This window comes from Prinia subflava, chromosome 13, assembly GCF_021018805.1.
Source record: "Prinia subflava isolate CZ2003 ecotype Zambia chromosome 13, Cam_Psub_1.2, whole genome shotgun sequence".
NCBI classification, from domain to species: Eukaryota; Metazoa; Chordata; class Aves; order Passeriformes; family Cisticolidae; genus Prinia; species Prinia subflava.
In genome coordinates, this window is record NC_086259.1 from 19,496,148 (window position 1) to 19,520,656 (window position 24,509).

Consider the following 24,509-nt stretch of genomic DNA (forward strand, 5'->3'; position numbering starts at 1 on the left):
CATTAGAAATGATTTTGCAGCGGATGAAATCATCCTGACAAAGTGCTTAGGTGAAAATGGCTTTGGCCGGGCTGCTTTTGGCTCCCAAATAAAGATCTGGAAGGATCTGAGCCTGCTGAAACGCTCCTGGATGTCATCAGGGCTGGATTTTGTCACCAGACAGGCTGCGAGTTCCTTTAGGATCCGTTCCCAGTCACGTTTATCCGGAGCTTCCTCGGGAGTGGGGATGAACCGCGAGTGTTTCACGCGGGCTCTCCTCCCTCCGCAGTCGTTCCTGTACTCCATCAACCAGACCATATGCCTGAGGCTGGACAGCATCGAGGCCAAGCTGCTGGCACTGGAGGCCACCTGCAAATCCCTGGAGGAGAAGCTGGACCTGGTGATGAACAAGCAGCACAGCCCCATCCAGGTGCCCATGGTGGCCGGGTCCCCGCTGGGCGCCACCCAGACCTGCAATAAAGTCCGATGGTAAGGACAGAGCCCTCCCTGCTGCCCCAAAACCCCCTGGAGCCAGGATCTGGGGGTCTCCTCCTCTCTGCACAGCTGGCAGGAGGCTGCTGGTGGAGGTAGAATTCATTTATCTTGCTGAGGGTAATTTCTGTAGCAGTTTGGTGGTGTCACTCAGAAGCAGACGCTGCTCCAGAGTTTGCAGCTCTTCCCACATTTCATCCTGACTTAAACCAGACTCCTTCATCCAGCCCCTGGAAAAGCCTCAGCAGCTCTTTCAGACAGGTTTTTGAGACTTGCTCTGCTTTTATTTATAGCTGGTTTGACTTAATGAGTTCATCATCATTCTAATTGCTTCTCATTTTACCTCTCTTCACCAGAAATACAATGGGGTGTGTTTTATGAGCTTGTTTGCTAAAGAATCCTGCTAGAAAAATCTCTTTGCTTGTTTTGGAGTTAGAAGCTGGAGATGGAAAATCTGTTGAATAATCTAATGCACTTTGCTGAAAGATCAGGCTTGACCTGCAGTCCCTTTGTGTCTCACTCCCCTAATGTGGTTTTAAATACCTAAATCTTGATGTGTTGTCATCTTATCATCGAGGTGATCCCAGCCAGAGAAAATCTGCTTAACAAAAGACTCTTTTCTCCAACACTTCTTCCTCCTTTTCTCATTTTTTTTTCTAGCTGGAAAACACTTCATACTTCTCTAAATAGCTACTTTTGATTCTCCATTACAAAGGTGTGCAGGCATTTAATTTTTCTTTTAAGCAGGTGCCGTGTCTGCTTTTACCTCTGCTTTTGAGGGCTTCATGCACTGAAAAGATTAATTATGGCTGAGTTGTGTAATCACAGAGGAAAGTACATGGAATAAAGACTTGGATCATAGGGGAAGTAACCAGAGTTTTACTCAGGGTTTTTGTTAAGTAATTGTTTCTTCAATAATTGTTTCTTCTCGAATCTTCTTGAAACGTGGGCTGGTTTTTTTGTCGTTAATTTAGAGATCTTTAAATTCTTGCACATAAAACTTTTTAGTGTGGTTTGTGCACAAAAGGCTTCAGAAACCCTTTCAGGAACCCATGGCCCCTTTGGGACCCTATTAATTCATATTCACTGAATGCTTTCCTCTGTAAATTGTGCTATTTTGAGTTTCTGAAGGGATTTATCAGACCTGAGCTGCTTGGTTTGTTTTTAAATCTCTGCACCCATCAGAAATCTGTCCTGGCTGTTGATGGTGCTTCATCTTTTGGTTTGGGTTACGAATTTTTGTTGACAGCTCCTCAGCCAGCCTGACCATCATTTGGACAGAAGTCTTGAAGGCAGCAGGAGTCTCTGCCCCTAATATTTGTTGCTGTTGGTCTGAGGTTGCACATTATCAAAGGTGTGATGCCAGGAGAGCACTGAGGGCTTTTTGTTCTGGAGCAGACCATGGCTGGATGTGTTTAAATTGGCACTGGGGACACTCCAGTTGCACAGGGACAGAACATTTCCCTGAATTCCTTATCCTTCATCCATAAATCCCTTTATCACTTGTTGATTGTTTCCAGTTAAAGGCTGTTCCATTGTTCCAGCTCTGTGTCCTTCTCTCTTCCCCACCCATCACAGAAGGCAGAGCTTCCCGTAAGTTTGGGATAGGGATTCTCATTTTCTCCACAGGAATGGGATTCTCCAGCCTCCTCCTCCTGCTCCTGCCACCAAACTCATGCTGGGTTTGCTGCTGGGACAAAAAGTTGTGGTTGTTAAAGGCTGTCAGGGAAGATGGGAGAGCAGCTCTTGGAAAAGGATGGGAATAAATCAGGAAATCCATCAGGATCCTGGCTGGGAACTGGGCCCGTGGCATTCCCTGAGCTGGGGGTGCTGGCCCTGACCCTGCCCCTCAGTGAGACCCCACCTGCAGAGCTGCCCCAGCCCAGGGAGGAGCTGGAGCTGCTGGCAGAGCCCCGAGGAGGCTCCAGGAGGATCCCAGGGATGGAGCAAAGGCTGGGAGAGCTGGGATTGTTCACCTGGAGAAGCTTCAGGGTGATCTTGTGTCACAAGCCAGGCTGCAAGGTCCTTTAGGATTGGGTCCCTGTCATGTTTATCACGTTTATTGAGTCTTTATCCTTCCAGGACCTGAAAGAGCTGAGGAGAAAGATGGAAAGGAACAAGGGCTGGAGGGACAGGACCCAGGGAATGGTTCCCACTGCCAGAGAGTGGATTTAAATGGGATTTTGGGAAGGAATTCCTCTCTGGGAGGGTGGGCAGGCCCTGGCACAGATTCCCAGGGAAGCTGTGGCTGCCCCTGGATCCCTGGAATGCCCAAGGCCAGGCTGGAGGTGCTCAGGTGTAAATTCAGAAAATCCAGAGCTCAGTGGAGCTCAGGTATTTTCCTGGAGCCATTTTTATTGCTACAGGTGAAATAGAGACCACAAACATCTCATTCTGTTCCGTATGCATTTGTGGCTAATTGATAACAAGTATAGAGATAAAAACGTTTATATTTTTGTGTTTAATGAGCATGGAACTGTAGATTAATTGTACTCAATTAATGAGCCCAAATCCGTGCTGGTGTCCTTGAACAAAACTCTCTGGGGGTTGAACATTGGCTTTTTAATTTAGATGCAGTTTGGTGGCAGATGGGATGTTTGAATTTGCTGTATTTTTGTAGGTTTTGAATCATTACAATGTTTGTTTTGCCATTACATTTAATCAGCAAAACTATTTAATTGGATTTGGAGAACAAGACTTGTCCACCCACTTTGCAATGTGCCACTTGGCAGAGCCTGGCTCCACAGCCCCCAAATTCCAGAGCTGCGTTTCTGCTGATTGTGTCCTTGTTTGCAAGTGGGTTTGGGGTCAAATAATGCAAAATTGAGAGTTGAGATGATTTTAAATGAGGTTGTAAAGCAGAGAATGTGGTGTGGAATGAATTGTAGGGGGACTGGTGTAGATTTAGCAAAAATGTTATTGCTCCTGCATAAAATCTTTAGGAAAACGAACAAACCTAAAGAAATATAAGCAAGGGATTGGTGCATAAACAGTAAAATAGCCAGAATTCTATTTTTTAAATTTATATATATCTATATATTTATTTCTTCTGTGAGTTACAAACCCCTTGGCCAACCTAATTGCTTTTTTATCAGGAGGATTTTTACAGATTATAATAAACTATCCCACTATGCTAATCCAGACTTTTAGAAGGAATAATAATTCCTCAGCCCTTATCAGTGAGCAGTGGCTGCTGAGTTTCTTCCCTGTGCTCACTGCAGTTGATATTATAACTCATTAGGGGATGTAAACCACTTTATATCCCTTTATTTCACTCAGTGATAAATAAATTAACATTGTGAACCTTCAGGATTTTTGCTGGTTTTAACTCAATTTAAGAGCTAATTGTTCCTTCTTGGAACTGCTTCTGAAGACCCTGAATTTGCAGGAAGGTTTTAATTGTTTTATTTGGGAACAAAGCATGGCTTGAGGAGCAGAGGATCGTGCGAGGGTGAGGGGTTTCTTTTCAAGGTGCAGGTCCATGAATCAGCCCGAGCTCACACGGAATTCCAGGCCTGGAAAAACATTTCCCTGGAGGCAGAGAAAAACAACTCAGCAGTGTCTGGGGTGAGAGGGAATCAGCTACAGAGGCAGAAATTTGGGCTGAGTTGTCCAGGTTTGATTTGGAGAAGCTTTGGAGCTCCCCAGGTTTGCAGGAATTCTGTCACTCTGCAGCAATCCAGGTTTATTCTTCCTTTATTCATCCTTTATTCATCCTTTATTCATCCTTTATTCATCCTTTATTTATCCTTTATTCATCCTTTATTCATCCTTTATTTATCCTTTATTCATCCTTTATTCATCCTTTATTCATCCTTTATTCATCCTTTATTTATCCTTTATTCATCCTTTATTCATCCTTTATTCATCCCTTATTCATCCTTTATTCATCCCTTATTCATCCTTTATTCATCCTTTATTCTTCCTTTATTCTTCCTTTATTCTTCCTTTATTCATCCTTTATTCATCCTTTATTCTTCCTTTATTCTTCCTTTATTCATCCTTTATTCATCCTTTATTCATCCTTTATTCATCCTTTATTCATCCTTTATTCATCCTTTATTCATCCTGTATTCATCCTTTATTCATCCTTTATTCATCCTTTATTCATCCTTTATTCATCCCTTATTCATCCTTTATTCTTCCTTTATTCATCCTTTATTCATCCTTTATTCTTCCTTTATTCTTCCTTTATTCTTCCTTTATTCATCCTTTATTCATCCTTTATTCTTCCTTTATTCTTCCTTTATTCTTCCTTTATTCTTCCTTTATTCTTCCTTTATTCTTCCTTTATTCTTCCTTTATTCATCCTTTATTCATCCTTTATTCATCCTTTATTCATCCTTTATTCATCCTTTATTCATCCTTTATTCATCCTTTATTCATCCTTTATTCATCCTTTATTCATTTTTCCTTTATTTTTCCTTTTATTTTTCCTTTTATTTTTCCTTTTATTTTTCCTTTATTTTTCCTTTATTTTTCCTTTATTTTTCCTTTATTTTTCCTTTTATTTTTCCTTTTATTTTTCCTTTATTTTTCCTTTATTTTTCCTTTATTTTTCCTTTATTTACCCTTTATTTTTCCTTTATTTACCCTTTATTTTTCCTTTATTTACCCTCAGCCAGCAGCAAATGTGCAGACAGTGAATTCTGGGAGGCCTGGACACCACCACAGCTGGATTTGTGTCCTTGCTTGGGATGAACCCTCTGGGATTGAAGAATTCCCAACCTTTCCCTCTCTGCCAGCACTCTCTGGCACGGGAGCAAACATTTATTTTAAATTCCCAGTTCCAGGTGGAATTCCGGGGCTGTTTTCCTGCAGGATTGAGCGGGAAGGGGCTGCAGGAAAATTGCACAATTTGGGATCTCACCACGTTCTTTTTTGCTCTCCCAGCTGGGGGACAGAGTCAATATTGACAGTGCAAAAATCATCATTAACACTCCATGAATTAAAAAATCCTGGGTACAATCACAAGATTTTTAAGGAGCACTGAAGAAGTGGAAGCGAAATTTGGATGTTTTTGAGCTAAATAATTTGGTAAAGTGAAGTTTCCATTAAGGGGGTGAGAATTTGAATGGCTGTTCATAATTTCGTGGATTGGGCCACAAAATTGTTGCTTTTCCAGCCTTTTGAGGCTCCTGTTTTCAGCTCTGATAGAGATGAAGGGGTTTTCACACATTTTGAGCACTCTGTTTTCAGGTTGAGTTTGTGAATAATCTTTTGTGTGGGTTTGTACATGAAGGGAGTCAGTGGCCGTCACCCCAGTGCCAGCACTGAGCAGAATTTCAGCCTGGAGGAATTGTTGTGCCTTGGAATATGTGATCAAAACCCCAAATTCCTTCTTGAGGTGTAGCAGAGAAGTTTCTCTGACAATGACAGTCCTGTCCTGCATTCCAAAATTGACTTTATAAACAGAACAAATGAAATTAAAGCATTATTAGATTATCTGTCAGCTCCTCTTTTGTTATCCAGGGTTCTGTTGTTTCTTTGGCTGTGGAATAACAACAATAATAATAATAATAATAATAAAAAAGCCTCCCCAAACTTGACATCTTTAATTCCTTGGAAAACATGACAACGCTTTCCAAAATCTCCTAATTTGTCACAAAACTTGTCAGCCTCAGCCTCTTGAGGTTTAATTTTATTTTGCCTTCCTGGCCACGTGGATTTCACGAGGAAGATTTCTGTGACCTGTTCTATTTATCAGCAGCACAAGCTGATATTGATAATAAGGGCTGGGGTTTTTATTAATTCCAAATTCCCCCGGGATTAGGAGGAAGTGACATCTTGCATTAAACAGCTCCCACAGCAGATTCTTGTGGAATTTCACATTCCGTGGATATTGGGGAGCCAAGTGCTCAGGAATTTGTTGCTAAATTGGGAAGCAGTGTCTGACTTGCAGCATTTAAGTAGAGAAAGGTCAGGGGTGGAATTAAACCAACAATTTAAAAAACCCCCATCCTTTCAGCTGTGTTTTGGAGAGTTCAATAATTCCTGGGATGGGGTGGAATTCACTTAGGAAACTTTTCAGACTGACCAATATTTGAACTGTGGATTCCTTCTCCCCACTGCAATTTTTCTCAAGTTAATGGTTTCTGCTGAAATATCATTTCTGAGAGCCCAATAATTCAAGTGAGAGCTGAGCAAGTAGCAGCTGATGATTTAAGGCTGAGTGAAGGATGGAAAAAGTGTGGTTTGGATCTTTTTAATTGTAGTGATGCTGTTTCAAATGTACCTATCAGGCTTGAAACACCAAAATGAACTTTAACAAAGAGGTGGTTTTGAATTCTTAAAGGGAAGTTACACTGAAAATCAGATTTTAGGTATAAAAGCTCCTTCAAGTTTTAGTCACAGGTTTCAGATGTGTTACCAGGTTTGATATTTTACTTTTTTGCTAGGAAATTGTGCATTTTCCCTGTTAATTTAGCTCGGGATAAATGTGAAATGCTTTAACTGGGGAGGTTTGCAGGATTCCTGTTCACTCTCAGTGTGGATAAAGTTTATTTATTCCCACTCAGCTGAAACACTTGCTTTGGGTCAGAGACCTCAGGGAATCCTTTTAGTTCCATTTAGAATCAACATCCTTTAGTTGTAAGGATTTCTGGGAAGGGAAAAAAGAGGAATACATGGGACTCAAACAGGATTTGGGTTTAGACACAGATCAGGGGGACATTTAGTGGTCTAATTACTGTCTAAGAACATTTAAAATCAATTCTAACATATGAAAATGGGGATTAAGCTCCTCCCTTGCCAAATCCCATGGATGAGATGAATTCCAGGGAAGGCAGAACATTTCATTCCACGGCTCCATGAGCACAGACATTCCAGGGATAAATAGAAAGGTGCAGGACGCCTTCCTCGGGCTCAAGCTTTGCTTTCTGCCTAAAGAAACAATTAAAAAATTATTGTATTTAATGAAAGTGGGCAGGTTTTTACCTCATGGATGTTGGGAAATGGGTGATGTTTAGTGAAACACTAAAAATCTTTATCTGTGTTACACACAATATCTTTAATTTATTGAGCAGACAATAAACAGAAGAGGGCAGAAAAGCCTTATTTATTCTTTTGGGTTCCAGCCTGGCAGAATTTAAATATTTTGAATGGTACCATGGCAGGGAATTTGAAAATCCAGCAGTAAAAGCAGTCCTTGGAAACTTTTCCTGTAGGCTGGGGAGTTAATTCTGCCAGTGCAAGAAAATGAATGGAGAGCAGGTAATCAATTAAAGGGACAAGGTTTGGAAATAACAGGGATTTAGATGTTGTCCCAGAATAATTTCTGTACCAGTTTAGAGCAGTTTAAAATACCAGGAATTCTATTTTTAAAAATTGCAGAAACAACCAGTCTTCCTTTTGGAAAATCCTATCATAATTGAAATGCAGAGTCAATTAAAACACTGGAGTTTGAAAAAGAAATAATTCATTTATTTCAGCAGGATTGGAGAGCCCCAGTTTTACTTGAAGCAGGATGGAAAGGAGCAGTAGAGGGATTCCCTAGGATGGAGCAGCCTCAGGGTTGGAATTGCTGATCCTGGAGGTCTTTTCCAACCTCTCCCAGATCCGAGCTTGGAGCCCCTGTCCCATCTGCTTTCCCCTAAAACCCTTGGAATGTCTTTAAAAACAGCATTTTCCCCCTTTTTTTTAGTACATTTTTGCATATTTTGAGCTCCATCTCTTTGTTCCACGAGCAGGAAATCTGCTCCCAATAACTCCTGAAATTGTGTTTTTCATACCAAGGGAAGAGCGGGATTTCTTTAAGGTGCCCTCAGGGGATCTGGAAAATCGAGATTTAATCCCTAATTTCATTCCAAGCATCCTTGGAATGGCTGGAAAATGTTTCTGTTGTGGCAAGGGCACCGAGCTGGGAACTTGGAAAAGCAGGAAAAGCAGATTTACCTGTGGGGATTATTTACAACCCCTCAGAAAGAACTCAGGGGTGTCTGCAGGAAAATTGAATTTATTTGTTACCTGGTGATCAGTGAGGCTTCACTTCCTGTAATTAATATCTTGAAATCCAATTTATAACACTGCCTCCTCCACCCCTAAAATTTTACTGCTTAAATCAGACTTTTGCCGAAACCACAATTTATTAAAAAATCAGGAAAACCATCTCCAAATAACTAATTGTATAATGAGAAATTCCAACTCTTCCCTCCTGTTTCAAACTGTGTTTTCTAAACACCCAGAATTTCTATTTAAATCCATAATTTCCCTCCTGGAACCTGCTGAGGGTCAGGGCAGCTCCCTCATTTCCCACTGAGCACAATCTCCCCTTGCTGCTCCTTATCTGCCTCAGGAAGTTCAGGCTCAAAGAAGGGGAATAACTCGAAATTTCTTCCCACACTGCCTGAAAACAAGATATCTGTGCTGTTGTGTTTTTAGGAGTACATTTATCTTCAAAAAGGGTGGCATTGACCTGGTGCTTATGGCATGACCCGGCCTTTTCTTGGCCATAATCAAAAGTAGAAGACTGATAATTAATGTAATTTCTGGCATTTTTTAATCCTGGTTATGTCACACGTGGCCTGGATGGGTTTTTCCCCTGGTTTTCCCCATTTCCCCCTATATTTTCCCTATGTTTTTCCTATTTGTTCTTTTTTTTCCCTTTTTTTTCCCTTTTTTTTTTTTGGTATTTTTTCCTATTTTTCCTTTTTTACCTATGTTTTTTAAAGTTTTTTTTCCTATTTCCTTTCTTTTTATTTTTTTAAATATTTTTCTATCTTTTCTCTTTTCTTTCTCCTATTTTTTGCTATTTTTTGCTGCTTTTTGCTGTTTTTTCTAATATTGGTGGTTTTTTCCTGGGTTTTTTTTTTTTTTTGCTATTTTTCCTGGTTTTGTGTATTTCTTAAAGGCAAAAAATTCCTTGGACCCTGTGTCACCACACTTAATTTTTACACTTTCAGATGTGTTAAAAAGGAAAGATTTTTAAATTTTATTGTGGTTTTTTTTCTTTTCTTTTTTTCTTTTTTCTTTTTTTTTCTTTTTTCTTTTCTTCTTTTTTTCTTTTTTTCTTTTTTCTTTTTTCTTTTTTTCTTTTTTCTTTTTTTCTTTTTTTCTTTTTTTCTTTTTTCTTTTTTTCTTTTTTCTTTTTTCTTTTTTCTTTTTTTCTTTTTTCTTTTTTTTTCTTTTTTTCTTTTTTTCTTTTTTTCTTTTTTCTTTTTTTCTTTTTTCTTTTTTTCTTTTTTTCTTTTTTTCTTTTTTTCTTTTTTCTTTTTTTCTTTTTAACCAAGATCTAAAATCATTTGTGTCCCCATCGAGGTGGTGGAAAATTCCCTGAAAATTCCCTGGAGGGACAAGCCTGGCTTGGCCACAGGAGGGTTTGGGGTCCCCTGTGGCTTTTGGGAAGTTGAACTCCTTGGAAATGGGTATTGGAATTTTGGAATTTAGTTCTCCAGGTGGGTTCAGCTTTTCTCAGAGCGCAAGAATCCCCAGGAGAATTTAACAGCTTTGAAAATTGGATTAAAATTAAAGTTAAATTAAAAAAAATTATTTAAAATTAATCTTGAAGCTGATAATTGATGTTTTCCTGCCTCCAGCCAACCAGAGGCTCCTCTGTAGGTAAAGATGGATTTTGTAACTTGGAAAAATCTCTGATTTGTACTCACTTGAGTTGAAAATCCGCTGTTAGCTGTGTTTAAATTGTTTGGATAAGGCATCATTTTTATTCTAAATTGCTCGCAGCCCTCTCAGCTCGCAGCTCCAGGAGGTTTTTTTGGTGTACTTTGGCTGCTCCTGCTCCTGGGCTGTCTCGAGATGTCTGCTCTGGGGGATGTTCAGCATCCAAAGGGAATTTTGAATCCTGAACTCCCATGAAAATGATGGATCTGCTGCTTTTCTAGCAAGGTGAAATTTGGGAATTTCACCTTGAACTGCAGAGGTACCTGCTCAGTGAACACTCTGCTTGCTGCCAGGTTTGTTCCCTGCACCCAGTTTGGGATAAATCCAATATATTTTCCTGGATTCTCTGCCAGTTTGCTGCAGAGGGAGATCTGAGTGGGTTTTCTCCCTCCTTTTTGGACAGGGATCCTTCACTGTGGCAGCAGCAGCCAGGGAAGCAGGTGCCCATCAGGAGGAAGGAGCACTTTTTAATTATCTTCCTAATTAACGATGAAAAAAAGCAAAGAGGGGCTGTTGGTGGGGATGGACATGAGTGTTAGTGAAAGATAAACCAGAGAAAAAATAAGGAAAACACCACGTGGTACAGCAATATTTGTTATATTTGGATTTTCTCCCTGCTGGGGATAATTGTGATATTCCTCCACGCATGAACTGCGCATTGAAATCTTGATTTAAAGTGGGAAATAGCAGAGTTCAAGGGCTCTTTTCCAGCCTGGCTTTCCTTAAGGCTGGAGAGTTTTCCAGAGAAATTCCAGCTCCTTTTCCCATTAATGCTTCTCCATGAACTGATCCATGGGAGTGAGGACAAAGGGAGGAACTGTCTGAAAACCTCCCTCCAAAAAGTCATTTTCAGGTTTTTAGAGAAACTCTTTCGATCCTCATGGAAGAGAGAAATGCCTGATTTTTTCTGCCTGATTTTTTCTGCCTGATTTCTTTCTCTCTCTCCGAATGGAAAGCTCAGCTGGAGGAGGAGCAGAGGATGGTCCTGGCATTACCAAAATTTCTTTTGTGTCGCTGGCTGCACTCTGGGTGATTGGCAGGTTACTGGCAATGCAAGCCCAGCCTTTAGGATGAATGAGCAGATCTGAATCACACATTTTCCATACTGAAAATGACCTTTGGCAGCGATTTCCTTATGCAAAATATAGACTGGCCTTTTGTATTAAAAAAAAAAAAATAAAATCAGAGGCTAAATATGCAATCATTAGCTGGTATGTTTATTTTTTAGGGATATTTTCACCTGTAATTTGAAAGATTATTCAGTAAACTGGGGTTATTCAGTACATTTGGGATTTAAAAATTCCCAAATATCTGCAGGTTGCATGTATTTGAATTTCTTTTGGAGGGTTGTATCCAAGAAGAGGCAAATTGCTGTTCCAGTCTCTCCAAGTGCTAAAGCTTCAGGGAAAAGGAATATGTGAGCACAAATGGAAAGTTCTGGGGCTGTGCAGACGCTCTGGGTTGGTGAAACTCCCTCTGACCCCTGGAATATTTTCCTTTCTTCTTCCCCCTGACTGCTGGCAGCACTGAAAATTGGGATATCATGGATATTCCCTTGGGATCTGAGGGAATATCCAAAGCTTTCCTCCTCCTCCTCCTTGGTGTTTTCTGTGCTTTAGTACAGAAGGAATTGTAAAAGTTGTTTCATGTTCAGAAAGAGATGGAGGGGTTGAGGAAAGGAATTGGAATAATCCAAGGATGCACTTGGCTCTAAGGAATTTTAATGCATTTTTGTCATCTTGGCCCAATATTTTGATTTTACGTAGAATTCCATTTTTAATTTCGTGTCTGTTCAGCAGATTTTCTAAATAAATCTGAAAACAGGGACTGGAATATCTCACAGGGAAGCAAATTCTTTGTCACCCTCCACCAGTCCCTGCCAGGAGGTGCAGCCAGGTGGGAGCAGGGACAGGGGGAGAGGGAGCAGCCTCAAACTGCTCCAAGGGAGCTTCAGATTGGACATCAGGAACAATTTCAAGCAAATCCACAAAAATGAACATTCCTAAAACAAAGCAACCCCCCCAGTTCCTTATTTTATGCCAATTTTTAGTGCTAAGGCTTTTTTTTTTTTTTTTTCAAATACAAACTTAATAAGAGCAGAATGCTAAGGACTTTCTAAATGTAATTTTATTGCATTTATCTCTCCAGTTGAAATTAATTATTCAGAGTCTTCATTAAAAAGAAGCTTTGGTAAGTGACATTTTAAACAGGCCTTCAGAAGTGATTGCAAGGGAGATGGTGATAAAGAACAGGGTCTGAAGGGAAGTGTAAAATACTCAAACATTTTAAACTGGGGTGTGAGGAATTCCAGGGAGCTCTTTGGGTGATTTGGGAGGTGTAATGAGCACACACAGGTTGCTGCTGGCCTGGGAGTGCCAGCACTGCCACAGCTCCCTGATTTATCAGCTCTTTGCTGGTTTTAAAATGTTTGGCGCAGAGAGAAGAGATGGAAATTGTCTTCTTTTAAAAATAAAAATGTGCAGGAACAAGAAGTGCCCTAAGTCCTGATTCTCCAGAGAATAACAGGAGAGAACAGAACCCCTCATTTCTTTCTTCCTTTCCAAAATTTGAGCTCCAGTGCACACGAGGAGCTCTGGCAGAGCCTGCGCTTGTCTGGGATGAACCAAACACCTCCCAGAGCCTGCGCAGGTCTGCGGGTCCCTGGATCCCCTGAGGGATCCCAACTGGAGGGATCCCAGTCCCTGGGCATTGGGATTTCCCTGGGCATTGCAGCCTGGCCCTTTGGGAGCCAAAAAATCTGGGCTCAAACATTTCATTGGTGCCAAAATCGGGATCCATTCGTCGTTAGCTCCACGGCAGGGCCTGATCTTTCCTGGCTGATGGAACATTTGGCACTCCAGGCTTACACAGACACGAGAATGTTCAAGTGTGTGCTCTGCTACAGCTGAAGGAAACGCACTTGCTGTCACCAGATTGGCTTAATTTGTGTTTCAGCAATTAGCCGAGGGAAAATAAATGACCCCCAGTCACTTTTGAGCAGGGAAAACAAGAGCAAGCTTTTTATTGTGGGGAGCAAAGGGGAACTAAAGCAAAATTTCTCCCTTTCAGTTCTCCCTGAGCACAGCAGGGACAGTTTAAGTCTCAAATTAAGTCAGAATATTGAGTGGTGGTGTGGCAGTAATGTGAATAATCCCTGCAGACGGATCAGGGGCTCATCTGCATGTGGAGACAGTTGTTTATTTCATATTTCCTTTTGCAGTCCAGTGCAAACTTAGCACGTCTTGAGTTTTCCTTCTCCATTGTCCTCAGGAGTGCTAGGAGAAGCTTTTTCTGGTTTCTCACACATTAAGTGATTTTGGTGTTTGGTTTTAGCTTTTTAATGTGTGAAATGCACACAAGAAGTAGTTTAGTCTTGTTTTTATTCAGGTACAGCCTGGTCCTGTTTGCTCTGCTGCTTCTTGTGCTGCTCATCTCCCCACCCTGGAGAACAACACTCACCCTTTAACCATGCTCATCATCCTCTTTTGCAATAAATCCTTTCAAATTCTCTTTTCCTAGGAATTATCCCACTGAAACTGGTGCATTACCCTGTAAATTGGCCACGGCACCTCTGCAAACACTCAGATTCTCCCAGGAGGAATTTGGTGGAGCTGCGACTTACAGACCTCCCCCTGTGTGTCCTGAATTGATGAATTCCTCATTGCTTCCCCAGGGGTCGTGGACTTTTATTCAGTAATTCCACTGGAGCCATCCATCCTCTGGCAGAATCAGAGTCCTCGAGGTGTCAAACTCGATGGATGGCCGGCGTCAGCGATGTCGGGACAGGGACGAGACCCAGAGGCTCCCTGGATTATTTAAACCAAAAATCTCTTCATGGATTATTTATAAGCTTTGCTCCTTCGCATTCCCATTCCCTCTGTGATTATTTCTTTTCCTTTTTGCAGCGTTGTCCCTCAGACCACGGTGATCCTCAACAACGACCGGCAGAATTCCATCGTGGCCAAGATGGTGGGGCAGGAGGAGCCGCTGAGCAGAGCCGCCGATTCCCTGGAGAACATCCTCAGCAAGTGAGTCAGCATTCCCTGGAACCCTCCCTCACCCCCTTGGGGCAGGGCCAGTCCCAAAGGCAATGAGAAGGGAAAAACCAGGAATTCCCTGCAATCCTCCCTCATCCCCCTGGGGCAGGGCCAGTCCCAGAGGCAATGAGAAGGGAAAAACCAGGAATTCCCTGCAATCCTCCCTCATCCCCCTGGGGCAGGGCCAGTCCCAAAGGCAATGAGAAGGGAAAAACCAGGAATTCCCTGGAACCCTCCCTCATCCCCCTGGGGCAGGGCCAGTCCCAAAGGCAATGAGAAGGGAAAAACCAGGAATTCCCTGCAATCCTCCCTCATCCCCCTGGGGCAGGGCCAGTCCCAAAGGCAATGAGAAGGGAAAAACCAGGAATTCCCTGGAACCCTCCCTCATCCCCCTGGGGCAGGACCAGTCCCAAAGGCAATGAGAAGGGAAAAACCAGGAATTCCCTGCAATCCTCCCTCATCCCCCTGGGGCAGGGCCAGTCCCAAAGGCAATGAGAAGGGAAAAACCAGGAATTCTCTGGAATCCTCCCTCATCCCCCTGGGGCAGGGCCAGTCCCAAAGGCAATGAGAAGGGAAAAACCAGGAATGCTCGAGGTAATAATGGGGAAAAGGTTGAACATGGGCTTGGGTGGGTTTTCTTGCTTCCCTCTTGATGGGAGAGGACATCCTGGAGGAGCTGGGATTGTCTCTGTGTTGAGTTAAGGAAGGATTTCCCAGAGCTGTACAGTTTTTACACGGGTGCCCAATCCCTTGGGAATGTGCCAAAATCCTGTATTTAACCAGCTGAAGGAGGGATATGCAATCCAAGGAAAACTTGGACTATCTGAAGTGATTTTAAACAAGCAGGCCTGGGGATTCTGGGTGGAAAATGGTCACAACAAATATATTTTATAAATTACTTGGAGATTTCTTTTGTTTTGCACACAGGGCCTAGACTTTTCCACTGAGGCAGATGTAGGAAGTTGATTCCTAAGGTTTTTTATTCCTTCTGCTATCTGTGACCCAAAGGACACAAGCTTAAGGGAAATTTAGGTTGGATGTTAGGACAAAGTATTTTACTGAAAGAGTGATGAAGTGCTGGAATCATCTACCCAGGGAAGTGGTGGAGTCACTATCCCTGGATGTGTTAAGAAAGGATTGGATGTGGCACTCGGTGCCACGACGCTGGCATTTGGATATTCCATGGAGCTGGATATTCCATGCTCCCATTGTGTTGAGAGGGGTTGCTCCCTTGGGATTTGGGTATTCCATGTTCCCATCCCAGCTGAGGGGTTACTCCCTTGGGATTTGGATATTCCATGCTGCCCTTCCTGCTGAGGGGCTGTTCCCTTGGGATTTGGATATTCCACGCTCCCAATTCCTGCTGAGGGGTTGCTCTTGTGGGATTTGGGTACTCCGTGCTCCCATCCCTGCCGAGGGGGTGTTCTCCTGAGCTGACTGGTGCTCCTTGCCCACATGGAGCAGCCATTTGGGGTCCAGCAGAGATTTATTCCAGCAGAAGTTTATTCCAGAGCAGTTTATTCCAGCAGAAATTTATTCCAGAGCAGTTTATTCCAGCATGCTGAAGGGATCAGGGACACAAGACCCAGACCAGTGGTGCTGAGGGGTGAACTGTGGGGTCAGCAGCCCAATGAAGGCACGGGGGCGTACAAAGGGCAGAACAGAGGGATGAGCTCCTCCAGGATGTTATCTCCAGGATGTGAGGGATGAAATTGGGGAGGGCAGGTTCAGTGGCCATGGGGGAAGCAGTCCAAGGCGGACTGGCACTAGTTCTGCCGTGAGGGAAGTCCTCTCTTTCAGGCTAGGCAGGGAAGACTCCGTGGTTGATCATTCCAGGGCGAAGCCTGGAATTTCCCGGGGGAGATTTCAGGGTTCCCCAGCCCCCCTGAGCCGCCTCCTGTCCCGCAGCGCGGTGCTGGGGTGCTGATGAACTCATTAATTCTGGGATTTGGATATTCCATGCTCCCGTTCCTGCTGAGGGGTTGTTCCCTTGGGATTTGGGTATTCCACACTCCCATCCCTGCGGAGGGGTTGTTCCCCTGAGCCGCCTCCTGTCCCGCAGCGCGGTGCCGGGGCAGGAGTGAGCTCATTAATTCTGGGATTTGGATATTCCATACACCCATCCCTGCTGAGGGGTTGTTCTCTTGGGATTTGGATATTTCATACGCCCATTCCTGCAGAGGGGGTGTTCTCTTGGGATTTGGGTATTCCACACTCCCATTCCTGCCGAGGGGCTGTTCCCCTGAGCTGAACGATGCTCCTGTCCCGCAGCGCGGTGCCGGGGTACCAGTGAGCTCATTAATTCTGGGATTTGGGTATTCCCTGCTCCCATTCCTGCCGAGGGGCTGTTCCCCTGAGCTGCTCCTGTCCCGCAGCGCGGTGCCGGGGCGCCGGCAGAACACCATCGTGGTGAAGGTGCCTGGCCACGACGACAGCCACAACGAGGACGGCGAGAGCGGCTCCGAGGCCAGCGACTCGGTGTCCAACAGCGGCCAGGGCGGCAGCCAGAGCATCGGCAACAACGTCACCCTCATCACCCTCAACTCCGAAGGTACCACAGCCACGGGCGCTCTGCCTTCTGCAGCAAGGCCTTTTACATTTTTTTCTTTTTTTTATATATATATATATATATATATATATATATATATAATCTTTTATATTGATATCAACTTATATTTATATGTAATATATATAAATAATATAAAATATAATATAAATAGAAAACATAAAAATATCTATAATCTATTATACGTTATATATTATATATAGTATGTGAGATAATAGATAATATATAATATGTAATATATAATATATATGTTACACATTACACATTAGTCATTACTCATTACACATTTATATATATTATAGAGTATAGAGTATAGAGTATAGATTATAGATTATATTTAATATATAGTACATAATATATAATACATAATACAATATAGATATATATTGTAATATAGACTATAATGATATAAATATATATATTACAAATGTAATATATATTTTATATATATATATTTAATATATGTATTTAATCTTTTATATTGATGCCTTGGGAAGGCTGGAGCAGAGACTGGGCAGAGCTAAGAGAAGGAAGTTGGTATTTATTGAAAGGTCTTTAGGGTGCACCTTGGGCAGGACAAGAGCCTGGCCAGGGCTGCACCCAAGGTGACCCCAAAATGGTCCCAAAATGGACCCAAAATGGTCCCAAAATGGTCCCAAAATGGTCACAAAATGAACAAACGCTCACGAGGTCTCACACTTTGATAAGTTTTGCTCCATTTGCATTTTGGGGTTTAATTGCCCAATTCCAGCTCCAGGCTGTGAGGTCCCATCCTTCTTGTTCCTCCCTCAGCCCCCCTTGTTTGTGTTTTTGGGCTGAAAGTTGTCCTGGGTGTGCAGCAGGAGAAGGATTTGTTTTGTGTCCCTGCTGTGTGCAGAGCTGAGAGACCCTGACTGTGAGCTCAGAGCTGCACCCTGGGCAGCAGAGCCTGAAATACAGGAAAGATAAAACTTGAGGCATCAATTTACTTTTATGTATTTACCTGTTATGTATATACCTTTATATCCTCCGTGCTCTTAGCGTGCACACTTGTAATTCCTGAAGGCTGATCACTTAGTGTAGTTCTGGTATATTTAATTTATTGAGCAGACTATAAACAGAAGAGGGCAGAAAAGCCTTATTTATTCTTTTGGGTTCCAGCCTGGCAGAATTTAAATATTTTGAATGGTACCATGGCAGGGAATTTGAAAATCCAGCAGTAAAAGCAGTCCTTGGAAGCTTTTCCTGTAGGCTGGGGAGTTAATTCTGCCAGTGCAAGAAAATTAATGGAGAGCAGGTAATCAATTAAAGGGACAAGGTTTGGAAATAACAGGGATTTAGGTGTTGTCCCAGAATAATTTTTGTAACCAGTTTAGAGCAGTTTAAAATACCAGGAATTCTATTTTTAAAAATGGCAGAAACAACCAGTCTTCCTTTTGGAAAATCCTATCATAATTATTCATATAATTATGAATAATTCATATAATTCATTTTATGTATTTAGCTTTTGTGTATATACCTTTGTATCTCAGTGCTCTTAGTGTACACAATTGTAATTCCTGAATTCTGATCACTTAGTGCAGCCCTGGTGTTCTGTGAGGCCAGGAGATCAAAGATCCCAAAGTGTGAGGCTGGAGAGCCCTGAGCTGTCCTGGGAAACCAAGGCCCTCTCCAGAACATATCCTGTCAACTCAAAATTTGGCCAATTTTTTTTCCAACCTCAGTGATTCCAGAATTTTCCCTCTGCCAGGAGCAAAGCTGCCAGCCCCAGCAGGATGTTTGTTGTGTAATTCCTTTCCTGCCTTGCTCTGGCAGGATTTGCACAGACAAATGTGATGTTTGACCCACTGATGTGCATGTATATTCTGAATAAACACCTAATCCATTAATGTCTGCAGATCTGATTTCCCCAGACCTCTGGAACACTCATCCACTCAGAATCTCTGGGATTGATGGATGCTCTGAGGATCAGATCTGTGACCCCCCTCCACCTGCCCTTGCACGGGAGGGAATTGCTAAGTGACTTCTCCTGCGGGGTGGCACAAATCCAATTATTAATAAAGAGGAGATGGGGAATAGCAGGGAGAGGAAAGGCACAGCAGCCTCGGCTTCCAGCAGCTGGGGCACAGCTCTGGAGCCTCTGAGGGGTGCAGAGGTAAAACCTGAGGATGGAGAACCCAGCCCAGGACTGAGGGCAAACCCCACGTGCTCAGGACAGCTCTGCTCTGTCATCCTGCAAAGTTAAAACTAAACTCTGTTTAGAGTTGGGTTTGTGTCTCTGAGCTCTGGATATTTTTAGGATTTAGGGAATGTGTTTCTGTAAATGCACTGTTTGCTGTCTGCTGGTTGCTGTCATGTAATTGTGATAATTTAAAAATTAGTGTTATTGCCTTTCTATCCCTGAAAAATAATGATACAGGAGCTTTGAGCCCTGTTCCAGTAATGGTGTAGAACAAGGCTGGTTTTTTTTGCTGACTGCACACTGTGACTTCATTCCATGTGTTTTTTAAAGTTAATTTTGGCATGCGTGTGTTCTTACTGTGAGTTTTGGAGTGCAGCATCTTCTTCTCACTTCAAACCCAGCAGTGCACTTTATTTAATTGTGAACATTCTAATTAGGCTTAAAAACAACGAGCTTTGTACAGTTCAGTGTCTTATGCAGAACAAAGAGCACAGGAAGAGCTTTTTTCTTTCACTGGTACACTTTAGGAGCAGGAGAGCCATTAAGGGTTCTACCCTAAACACGAGGAAATTTCTTTTATAGCTGTTTATTTTATAATGATTTATTTTCTAATGGTTGCATGGGATGGATGTGATGGCCCAATGTTATTTTCCTCTTCAGTTTTCACACACTGCCCTTAGATCTTTAGGGTGGTAAGAAAAGGAAAAGTTTGGTCTGGTCAGTTATTTTGAGGTTATTTTCCTGGGCTTTCCAGAGTTCTTGTGCATTTTTAAAGTTCTGAAGATTCTGAATTGGATTTCCCCACCCTGCAGCTGGTCCTGAGTGTCCTCCTTGCACAGAACTTCATTTGTGAATCAATTCTTTGGGCCCTCAAAGCTCTGAAGATGTGGAATCATGGAATGGTTTGGGTGGGAAGGGCCCTCAAAGCCCATCCAGTTCCAACCCTGACACTTTCTGCTCCCCCAGGCTGCTCCAAGCCCCTCCAGCCTGGCCTTGGACACTTCCAGGGATCCAGGGGCACCCACAGCTGCTCTGGGAATCCATTCCAGGCAGGAATTCCTTCCCAAAATCCCATTTAACCTGGTTTGAAACCATTCCCTGTGTCCTGTCCCTCCAGATGTGATGCAGAGACTCCCCAGCTGGGAATGTGAACATGGAATTTTGGAGCAGATAGAGGACCCTGCTCTGCACTGGGTGTTAATGAAGGGCGGCTGATGTTTTTTCCAGAGAAAACTCCTCAGTCACGTCTTGTCTCCTCAACTTGGCACTGCAGCAGTCATTTGATAAGAGCAGCATTAAACAGCTCTCAGGATTTGCTTTCCAAATGGGAATCCAAGCAGCTCCTTGTCCGTGGCCCAGACTTCTCTGTCCGTGGGGTTTTCCAGCTCAGGGCAGGGTCAGATCTCACCGTGGGATGAGCCCTTGGAGCTCTGTCCTGCCAAACTCCTCAGGACAGGCACACACAGCGAGAGGAGCTGGAGCAGAGCAGGAGTGAACCTTCTGTACCCAAAAACAAAATGTGGAGACACTGATGAGGCTTCAGGACTCGTGAAAGCCAAAGAAAATGATAAAAATTGAATTGCTTTGGGGTTTGGTTGTTTTTTAATTCTTGGGAGCCAGCAGATGAACAAGTTTCTTGCAGGTGTCTGCCACAGGGATATTTGGAGTTAACACTGGCCCACCTCCACCTAAATATAACAGAGATACATTAAACAAGGAAGAAAGGGCAAAATCCAAATTAGAGATCTGATTTTCTGACGTGAAACACATTTTCCAAGGTTTTAAAAAGCCCTTTGAGTCCATGGATTTTAATTTTCAGAATTTTATTTGGATCTTTTTTTATCTGAGCTTTTTTATCTGATCTCATCCTTCCATGAGTCATAAAAGAAGGGAACCTCTCTTGGATTTCACCAAAACTGAGGCTCGTTCTTAACAAACAAGTGACCCCACTGAGTTGTGCTGAGGCTGGGGAACCTGTGGGTGCAGGGGCTGTTCCCAAAATATCTCCTTGTCCTGGATCCGCTTGGGAGTGCGCTGGGACTGGGTCTCCTTCAGCCTTTGTGTGCTCTGGAATATTCACCCGGAGCTCGAGATTGTTCTGGATTTCAGCTGAAACAGGGCAGGGTTAGGTGGGATACAGGGAAGGAATTCCTCCCTGTGAGGGTGGGGAGACCCTGCAATGGATTTCCCAGAGAAGACTTCCAAAAAGTCAGTAAATGTGATTTACTGTGGCTGCCCCCATCCCTGGAAGTGTCCCAGGCCAGGCTAGACCAGGCTTGGAGCAGCCTGGGATAGCAAAAGTGTCAGGGTTGGAACTGGATAATCTCCAGTGTCCCTTCCAACCCAAACCCTTCCACGATTCTGGGATTTTCCTTTGATATTCCCAAGGAAATGAGCCCTTTCTTTCCCCCCACACAGGAACACAGCTCCAGCTCAGTGCCCAGGCCGTGTGTGCTGTTCCTTAGCCAGAATCCCCAGTGCCTGCACTGCTGTGGGAGGTTTTGCTGAATGGGACTTTAAAGCTCTTTAACCTTTCTTTTAGCACAGCTTTCATTCCCTCTGCTGCATCTGGAGGTGAATTTACAGCCTGCTTGTCTCTCCCTTCCACTGACTTAATGATTTTTAATTAACAAAGTCAGTGCTCTGAAGTCTCTGCCAATTAATCACTGCCCCTGTGAACTCCTGCTAATTGACAGGAGCTCATTAAAAGATCACAGAATCGTGGAATGGTTTGGCTTGGAAGGGACCTTGAAGCTCATCTCGTTCCAACCCTCCACATGATGCTGATGTTGAATCTTCTGTACATCAGCCAAAACATTATTTAATTTCTCTCGAAATGGAGGTTTATTTTTGTAGGTTAAGATTTGTTTTTTTGGGGTTTTATTTTAATTTTTTAAAGATTAATTCATCTTTCTGCCTCTCTGCACCTACCAGTCTTTCGCTGCCACTGCCAATTTTGCACCCAGCCTTGAGAATAAAATAAACACAACTTCTTGGAGTGATGGAACATGTTAATTCCAGTATTTCTGTGGGCAGGTGTTTCCTTTTGTTTTCCCCAGTTTTAAAGGAATGACTGACAGCTCCTGGGGAGAGAGCAGAGCCTGGCTTTGCTTTTAGGCTCCCATGTCAGACCAGGGGAGTGTATCCCCATGGAAAAATGCAACAGCTCAGTGTTTGTCCCTTCCCTGGGTGGGAGAGCTCGGCCAAGAGCAGCCCCTGTCTGGTTTTTGTTCTCTTGACAGGGCTTTTCTTGCTGCTGACCCCAAACCGGCTCCTCCTGTTCCCAGAGAATTTCTCGTTTGCGTGGCAGCACGTCCCAAGCAGGGATGGATGGTCAGGAGAGAAAAGAACTGCAGCAAAAAGAGTCAAAACCAGCACTGAAAGGCAAACTGGGTCCAGCAGAATGGAGATAAAGGCAAATTTTGTGATGTTGAGAGAAAAGAACATTGAGGAGGAGCTAGAAATTGGTGAAATGGGAATGAGGCTGTGAGAGCAGAGAGGGAGCCTGGAAAAGCTGGCAGGACTTTGTGCACTGCAAGGAGAAATGAGCAGGGGCCAAAAAAGGCAAGGAAACACCTTTGCCCTCAAAGGGCAGCAGGGCCCTCAGGAAAATTCACCAAATCAGGGAATGAAGGAGCTCTGGGATCACCCAGGCCAAGGCAGGGACACCTGGAGCAGGTGACAGAGGGACACATCCAGGTGGCATTGGGAGAGGGAGACCCCCACATCCCCTGGGTAGCTGTGTCAGGGCTCTGCCACCCTCCAGGGAGTGAAATTCCTCCTCAGCTATCAAAGAAAGAAAAAGAGGGCAAAAGGAGAAGGTGTGTGATGAGCTGAGCCCCAGGTGAGTGTGTGCAGTTGTGCCTCAGAGATGAAGGATGTTCTTTGTTCTCTTCCTGCCCTGCTCACATTCACCGAGTTTTTGGAAGTCTTTTAGGAGCAGCAGCAGCAGGGTAGGGCTGTGCAGTGCTCAGGGCTGGAGTCTGCCTTTTACACAGCACTAAATAACCCAAATGATCACCTCTGGAGCCTGCTAACACCTGAAGAACCATTCCACCTGCAGTAAAGGGCGTTTGAGTGCTCCAATGATGCAGATTTAGTCAATAGTGTTTGTGTATTTATTTGTTCAGAGAGAATTTCCATCCAGTTCCCGTTCTGTTTTCTCCTTATCCATTCCCCACCACACCAGAGCTCAGGGCGTTTGTGCCTCACTCAGAACTCGCCCTGGATTTCCTCTTTCCACCCGATTTTTGGGTGCCAATCCTGTGTTTTCTCTGTGTTGGCAGCCTGGCAGGAGTGATTTTGATCTAAAATAAGGAATAATTCAGCTTTTGTGCCCTCACGGAGCTGCAGTGGATTCATGGTTAACTTCAGTCATGCTTAATGCAAAATGGTTATAAAATAAATTCCCTTTCTGTTGAAACTTTGAAAGCAGGAGGAAAATGTAAGAGATAATTTAGTGGGGGGATTGTGGTCATAGGTCAGAATAACAAGATAATGTCTTTTTTTCCAGGCTGGGAGTAATAAAAGAACAGTTGCATGTGGTAAAAACAGTATGTTCTGGACTCTGTGCCAGCAGAAAAAAGAGAGGATTTTGCAAATTGAACAAAATCTTTGGTTCATGTAGGTTAACAACGTTTGTTAAAAAAGTCTGCAGGCAGAAGGTGTTCCATAAGGAATGAAAATTCCTATATCCACCAGCAATCCTGTGAGCTGTAAGGCACTAAGGCTGTGATAGGCTGGAGGATAATTAATTCAGGCTTCCTAGAATTTCTTTGAAAAACGTTCACGTTGATCCAGAGCTGCTTTTGCTTCTCCAGGTCTGCCTAAATTTTTCTAAGCCAGTCCATTTATCTTGAGGAACAGCCTGTTGTTTTCCCTGATAATGGTAACCAGACTTGTGGTGAGGCCAGACACAGTGGCATGCAAAACAAGGCACAGCTCATCCAAACCACTTTATTTTTCAGATGGCACCTGGTACTGGGAGCTGAAAGCAGCCAGTGTGACCTACCTTGGCTCGGGATAAAAGAGAAAGGATCAAATTAAAAAAAAAAATACAAACAATTTGCAAGCGTACAAAAAAAAATATATAGGACAGGGCACGAAGTTCTGATTTCAGCAGAAACAAAAGTTGGAAGGATGAGTTGCTACTTACATCAATGATCAATAGTTTTCCTCGCAAGTTATATATGATGAATCCTTCTATGAATATAAGGTGAAATTCCTCCCTGTGAGGGTGGGGAAGCCTTGGAATAGATTTCCCAAAGGAGCTGTGGCTGCCCCTGGATCCCTGGCAGTGTCCCAGGCCAGGTGGGACAGGGCTTGGAGCACCCTGGGGTGGTGGGAGGTGTCCCTGCCATGGCAGGGGTGGAGGGAAGATCTTTAAGGTCCCTTCCAGCCCAGCCCCTTCCCTGGCTGTGTGGCTGTGCCTGTGCTGATAATCTCTGCTCTCAGTGATAAATCAGGATTACACAATCCAACGCTTGCCTCATCCTGTCCTTACTCATCGCTATAAACTCGGCCCTGACACGTGGGGTGACTCAACCCAAAGGTCGTGCTGGAAAAGCAGTTTGGAGTGTTTGGAGTTGCTTTTATGTTGTATTTTATTGAGTTCTTCTGGCTTGTAGTCTGATAAAGCCCAGTGCAGGGTTTGGAATCC

The 24,509-nt window shown here is 43.4% G+C and overlaps 1 protein-coding gene across 1 annotated transcript in view; it reads left to right on the forward strand.

Annotated features, from left to right (window-relative positions):
• The window catches only part of BANP (BTG3 associated nuclear protein), a 123,164-nt gene that overhangs the window by 13,228 nt on the left and 85,427 nt on the right, over nt 1–24,509 (forward strand). The window contains exons 4-6 of the mRNA XM_063410780.1: nt 269–468; nt 13,992–14,114; nt 16,499–16,674. Of these exons, the coding sequence (XP_063266850.1) occupies nt 269–468; nt 13,992–14,114; nt 16,499–16,674 (499 nt within the window). The remainder of the gene's footprint in view (nt 1–268; nt 469–13,991; nt 14,115–16,498; nt 16,675–24,509) is intronic.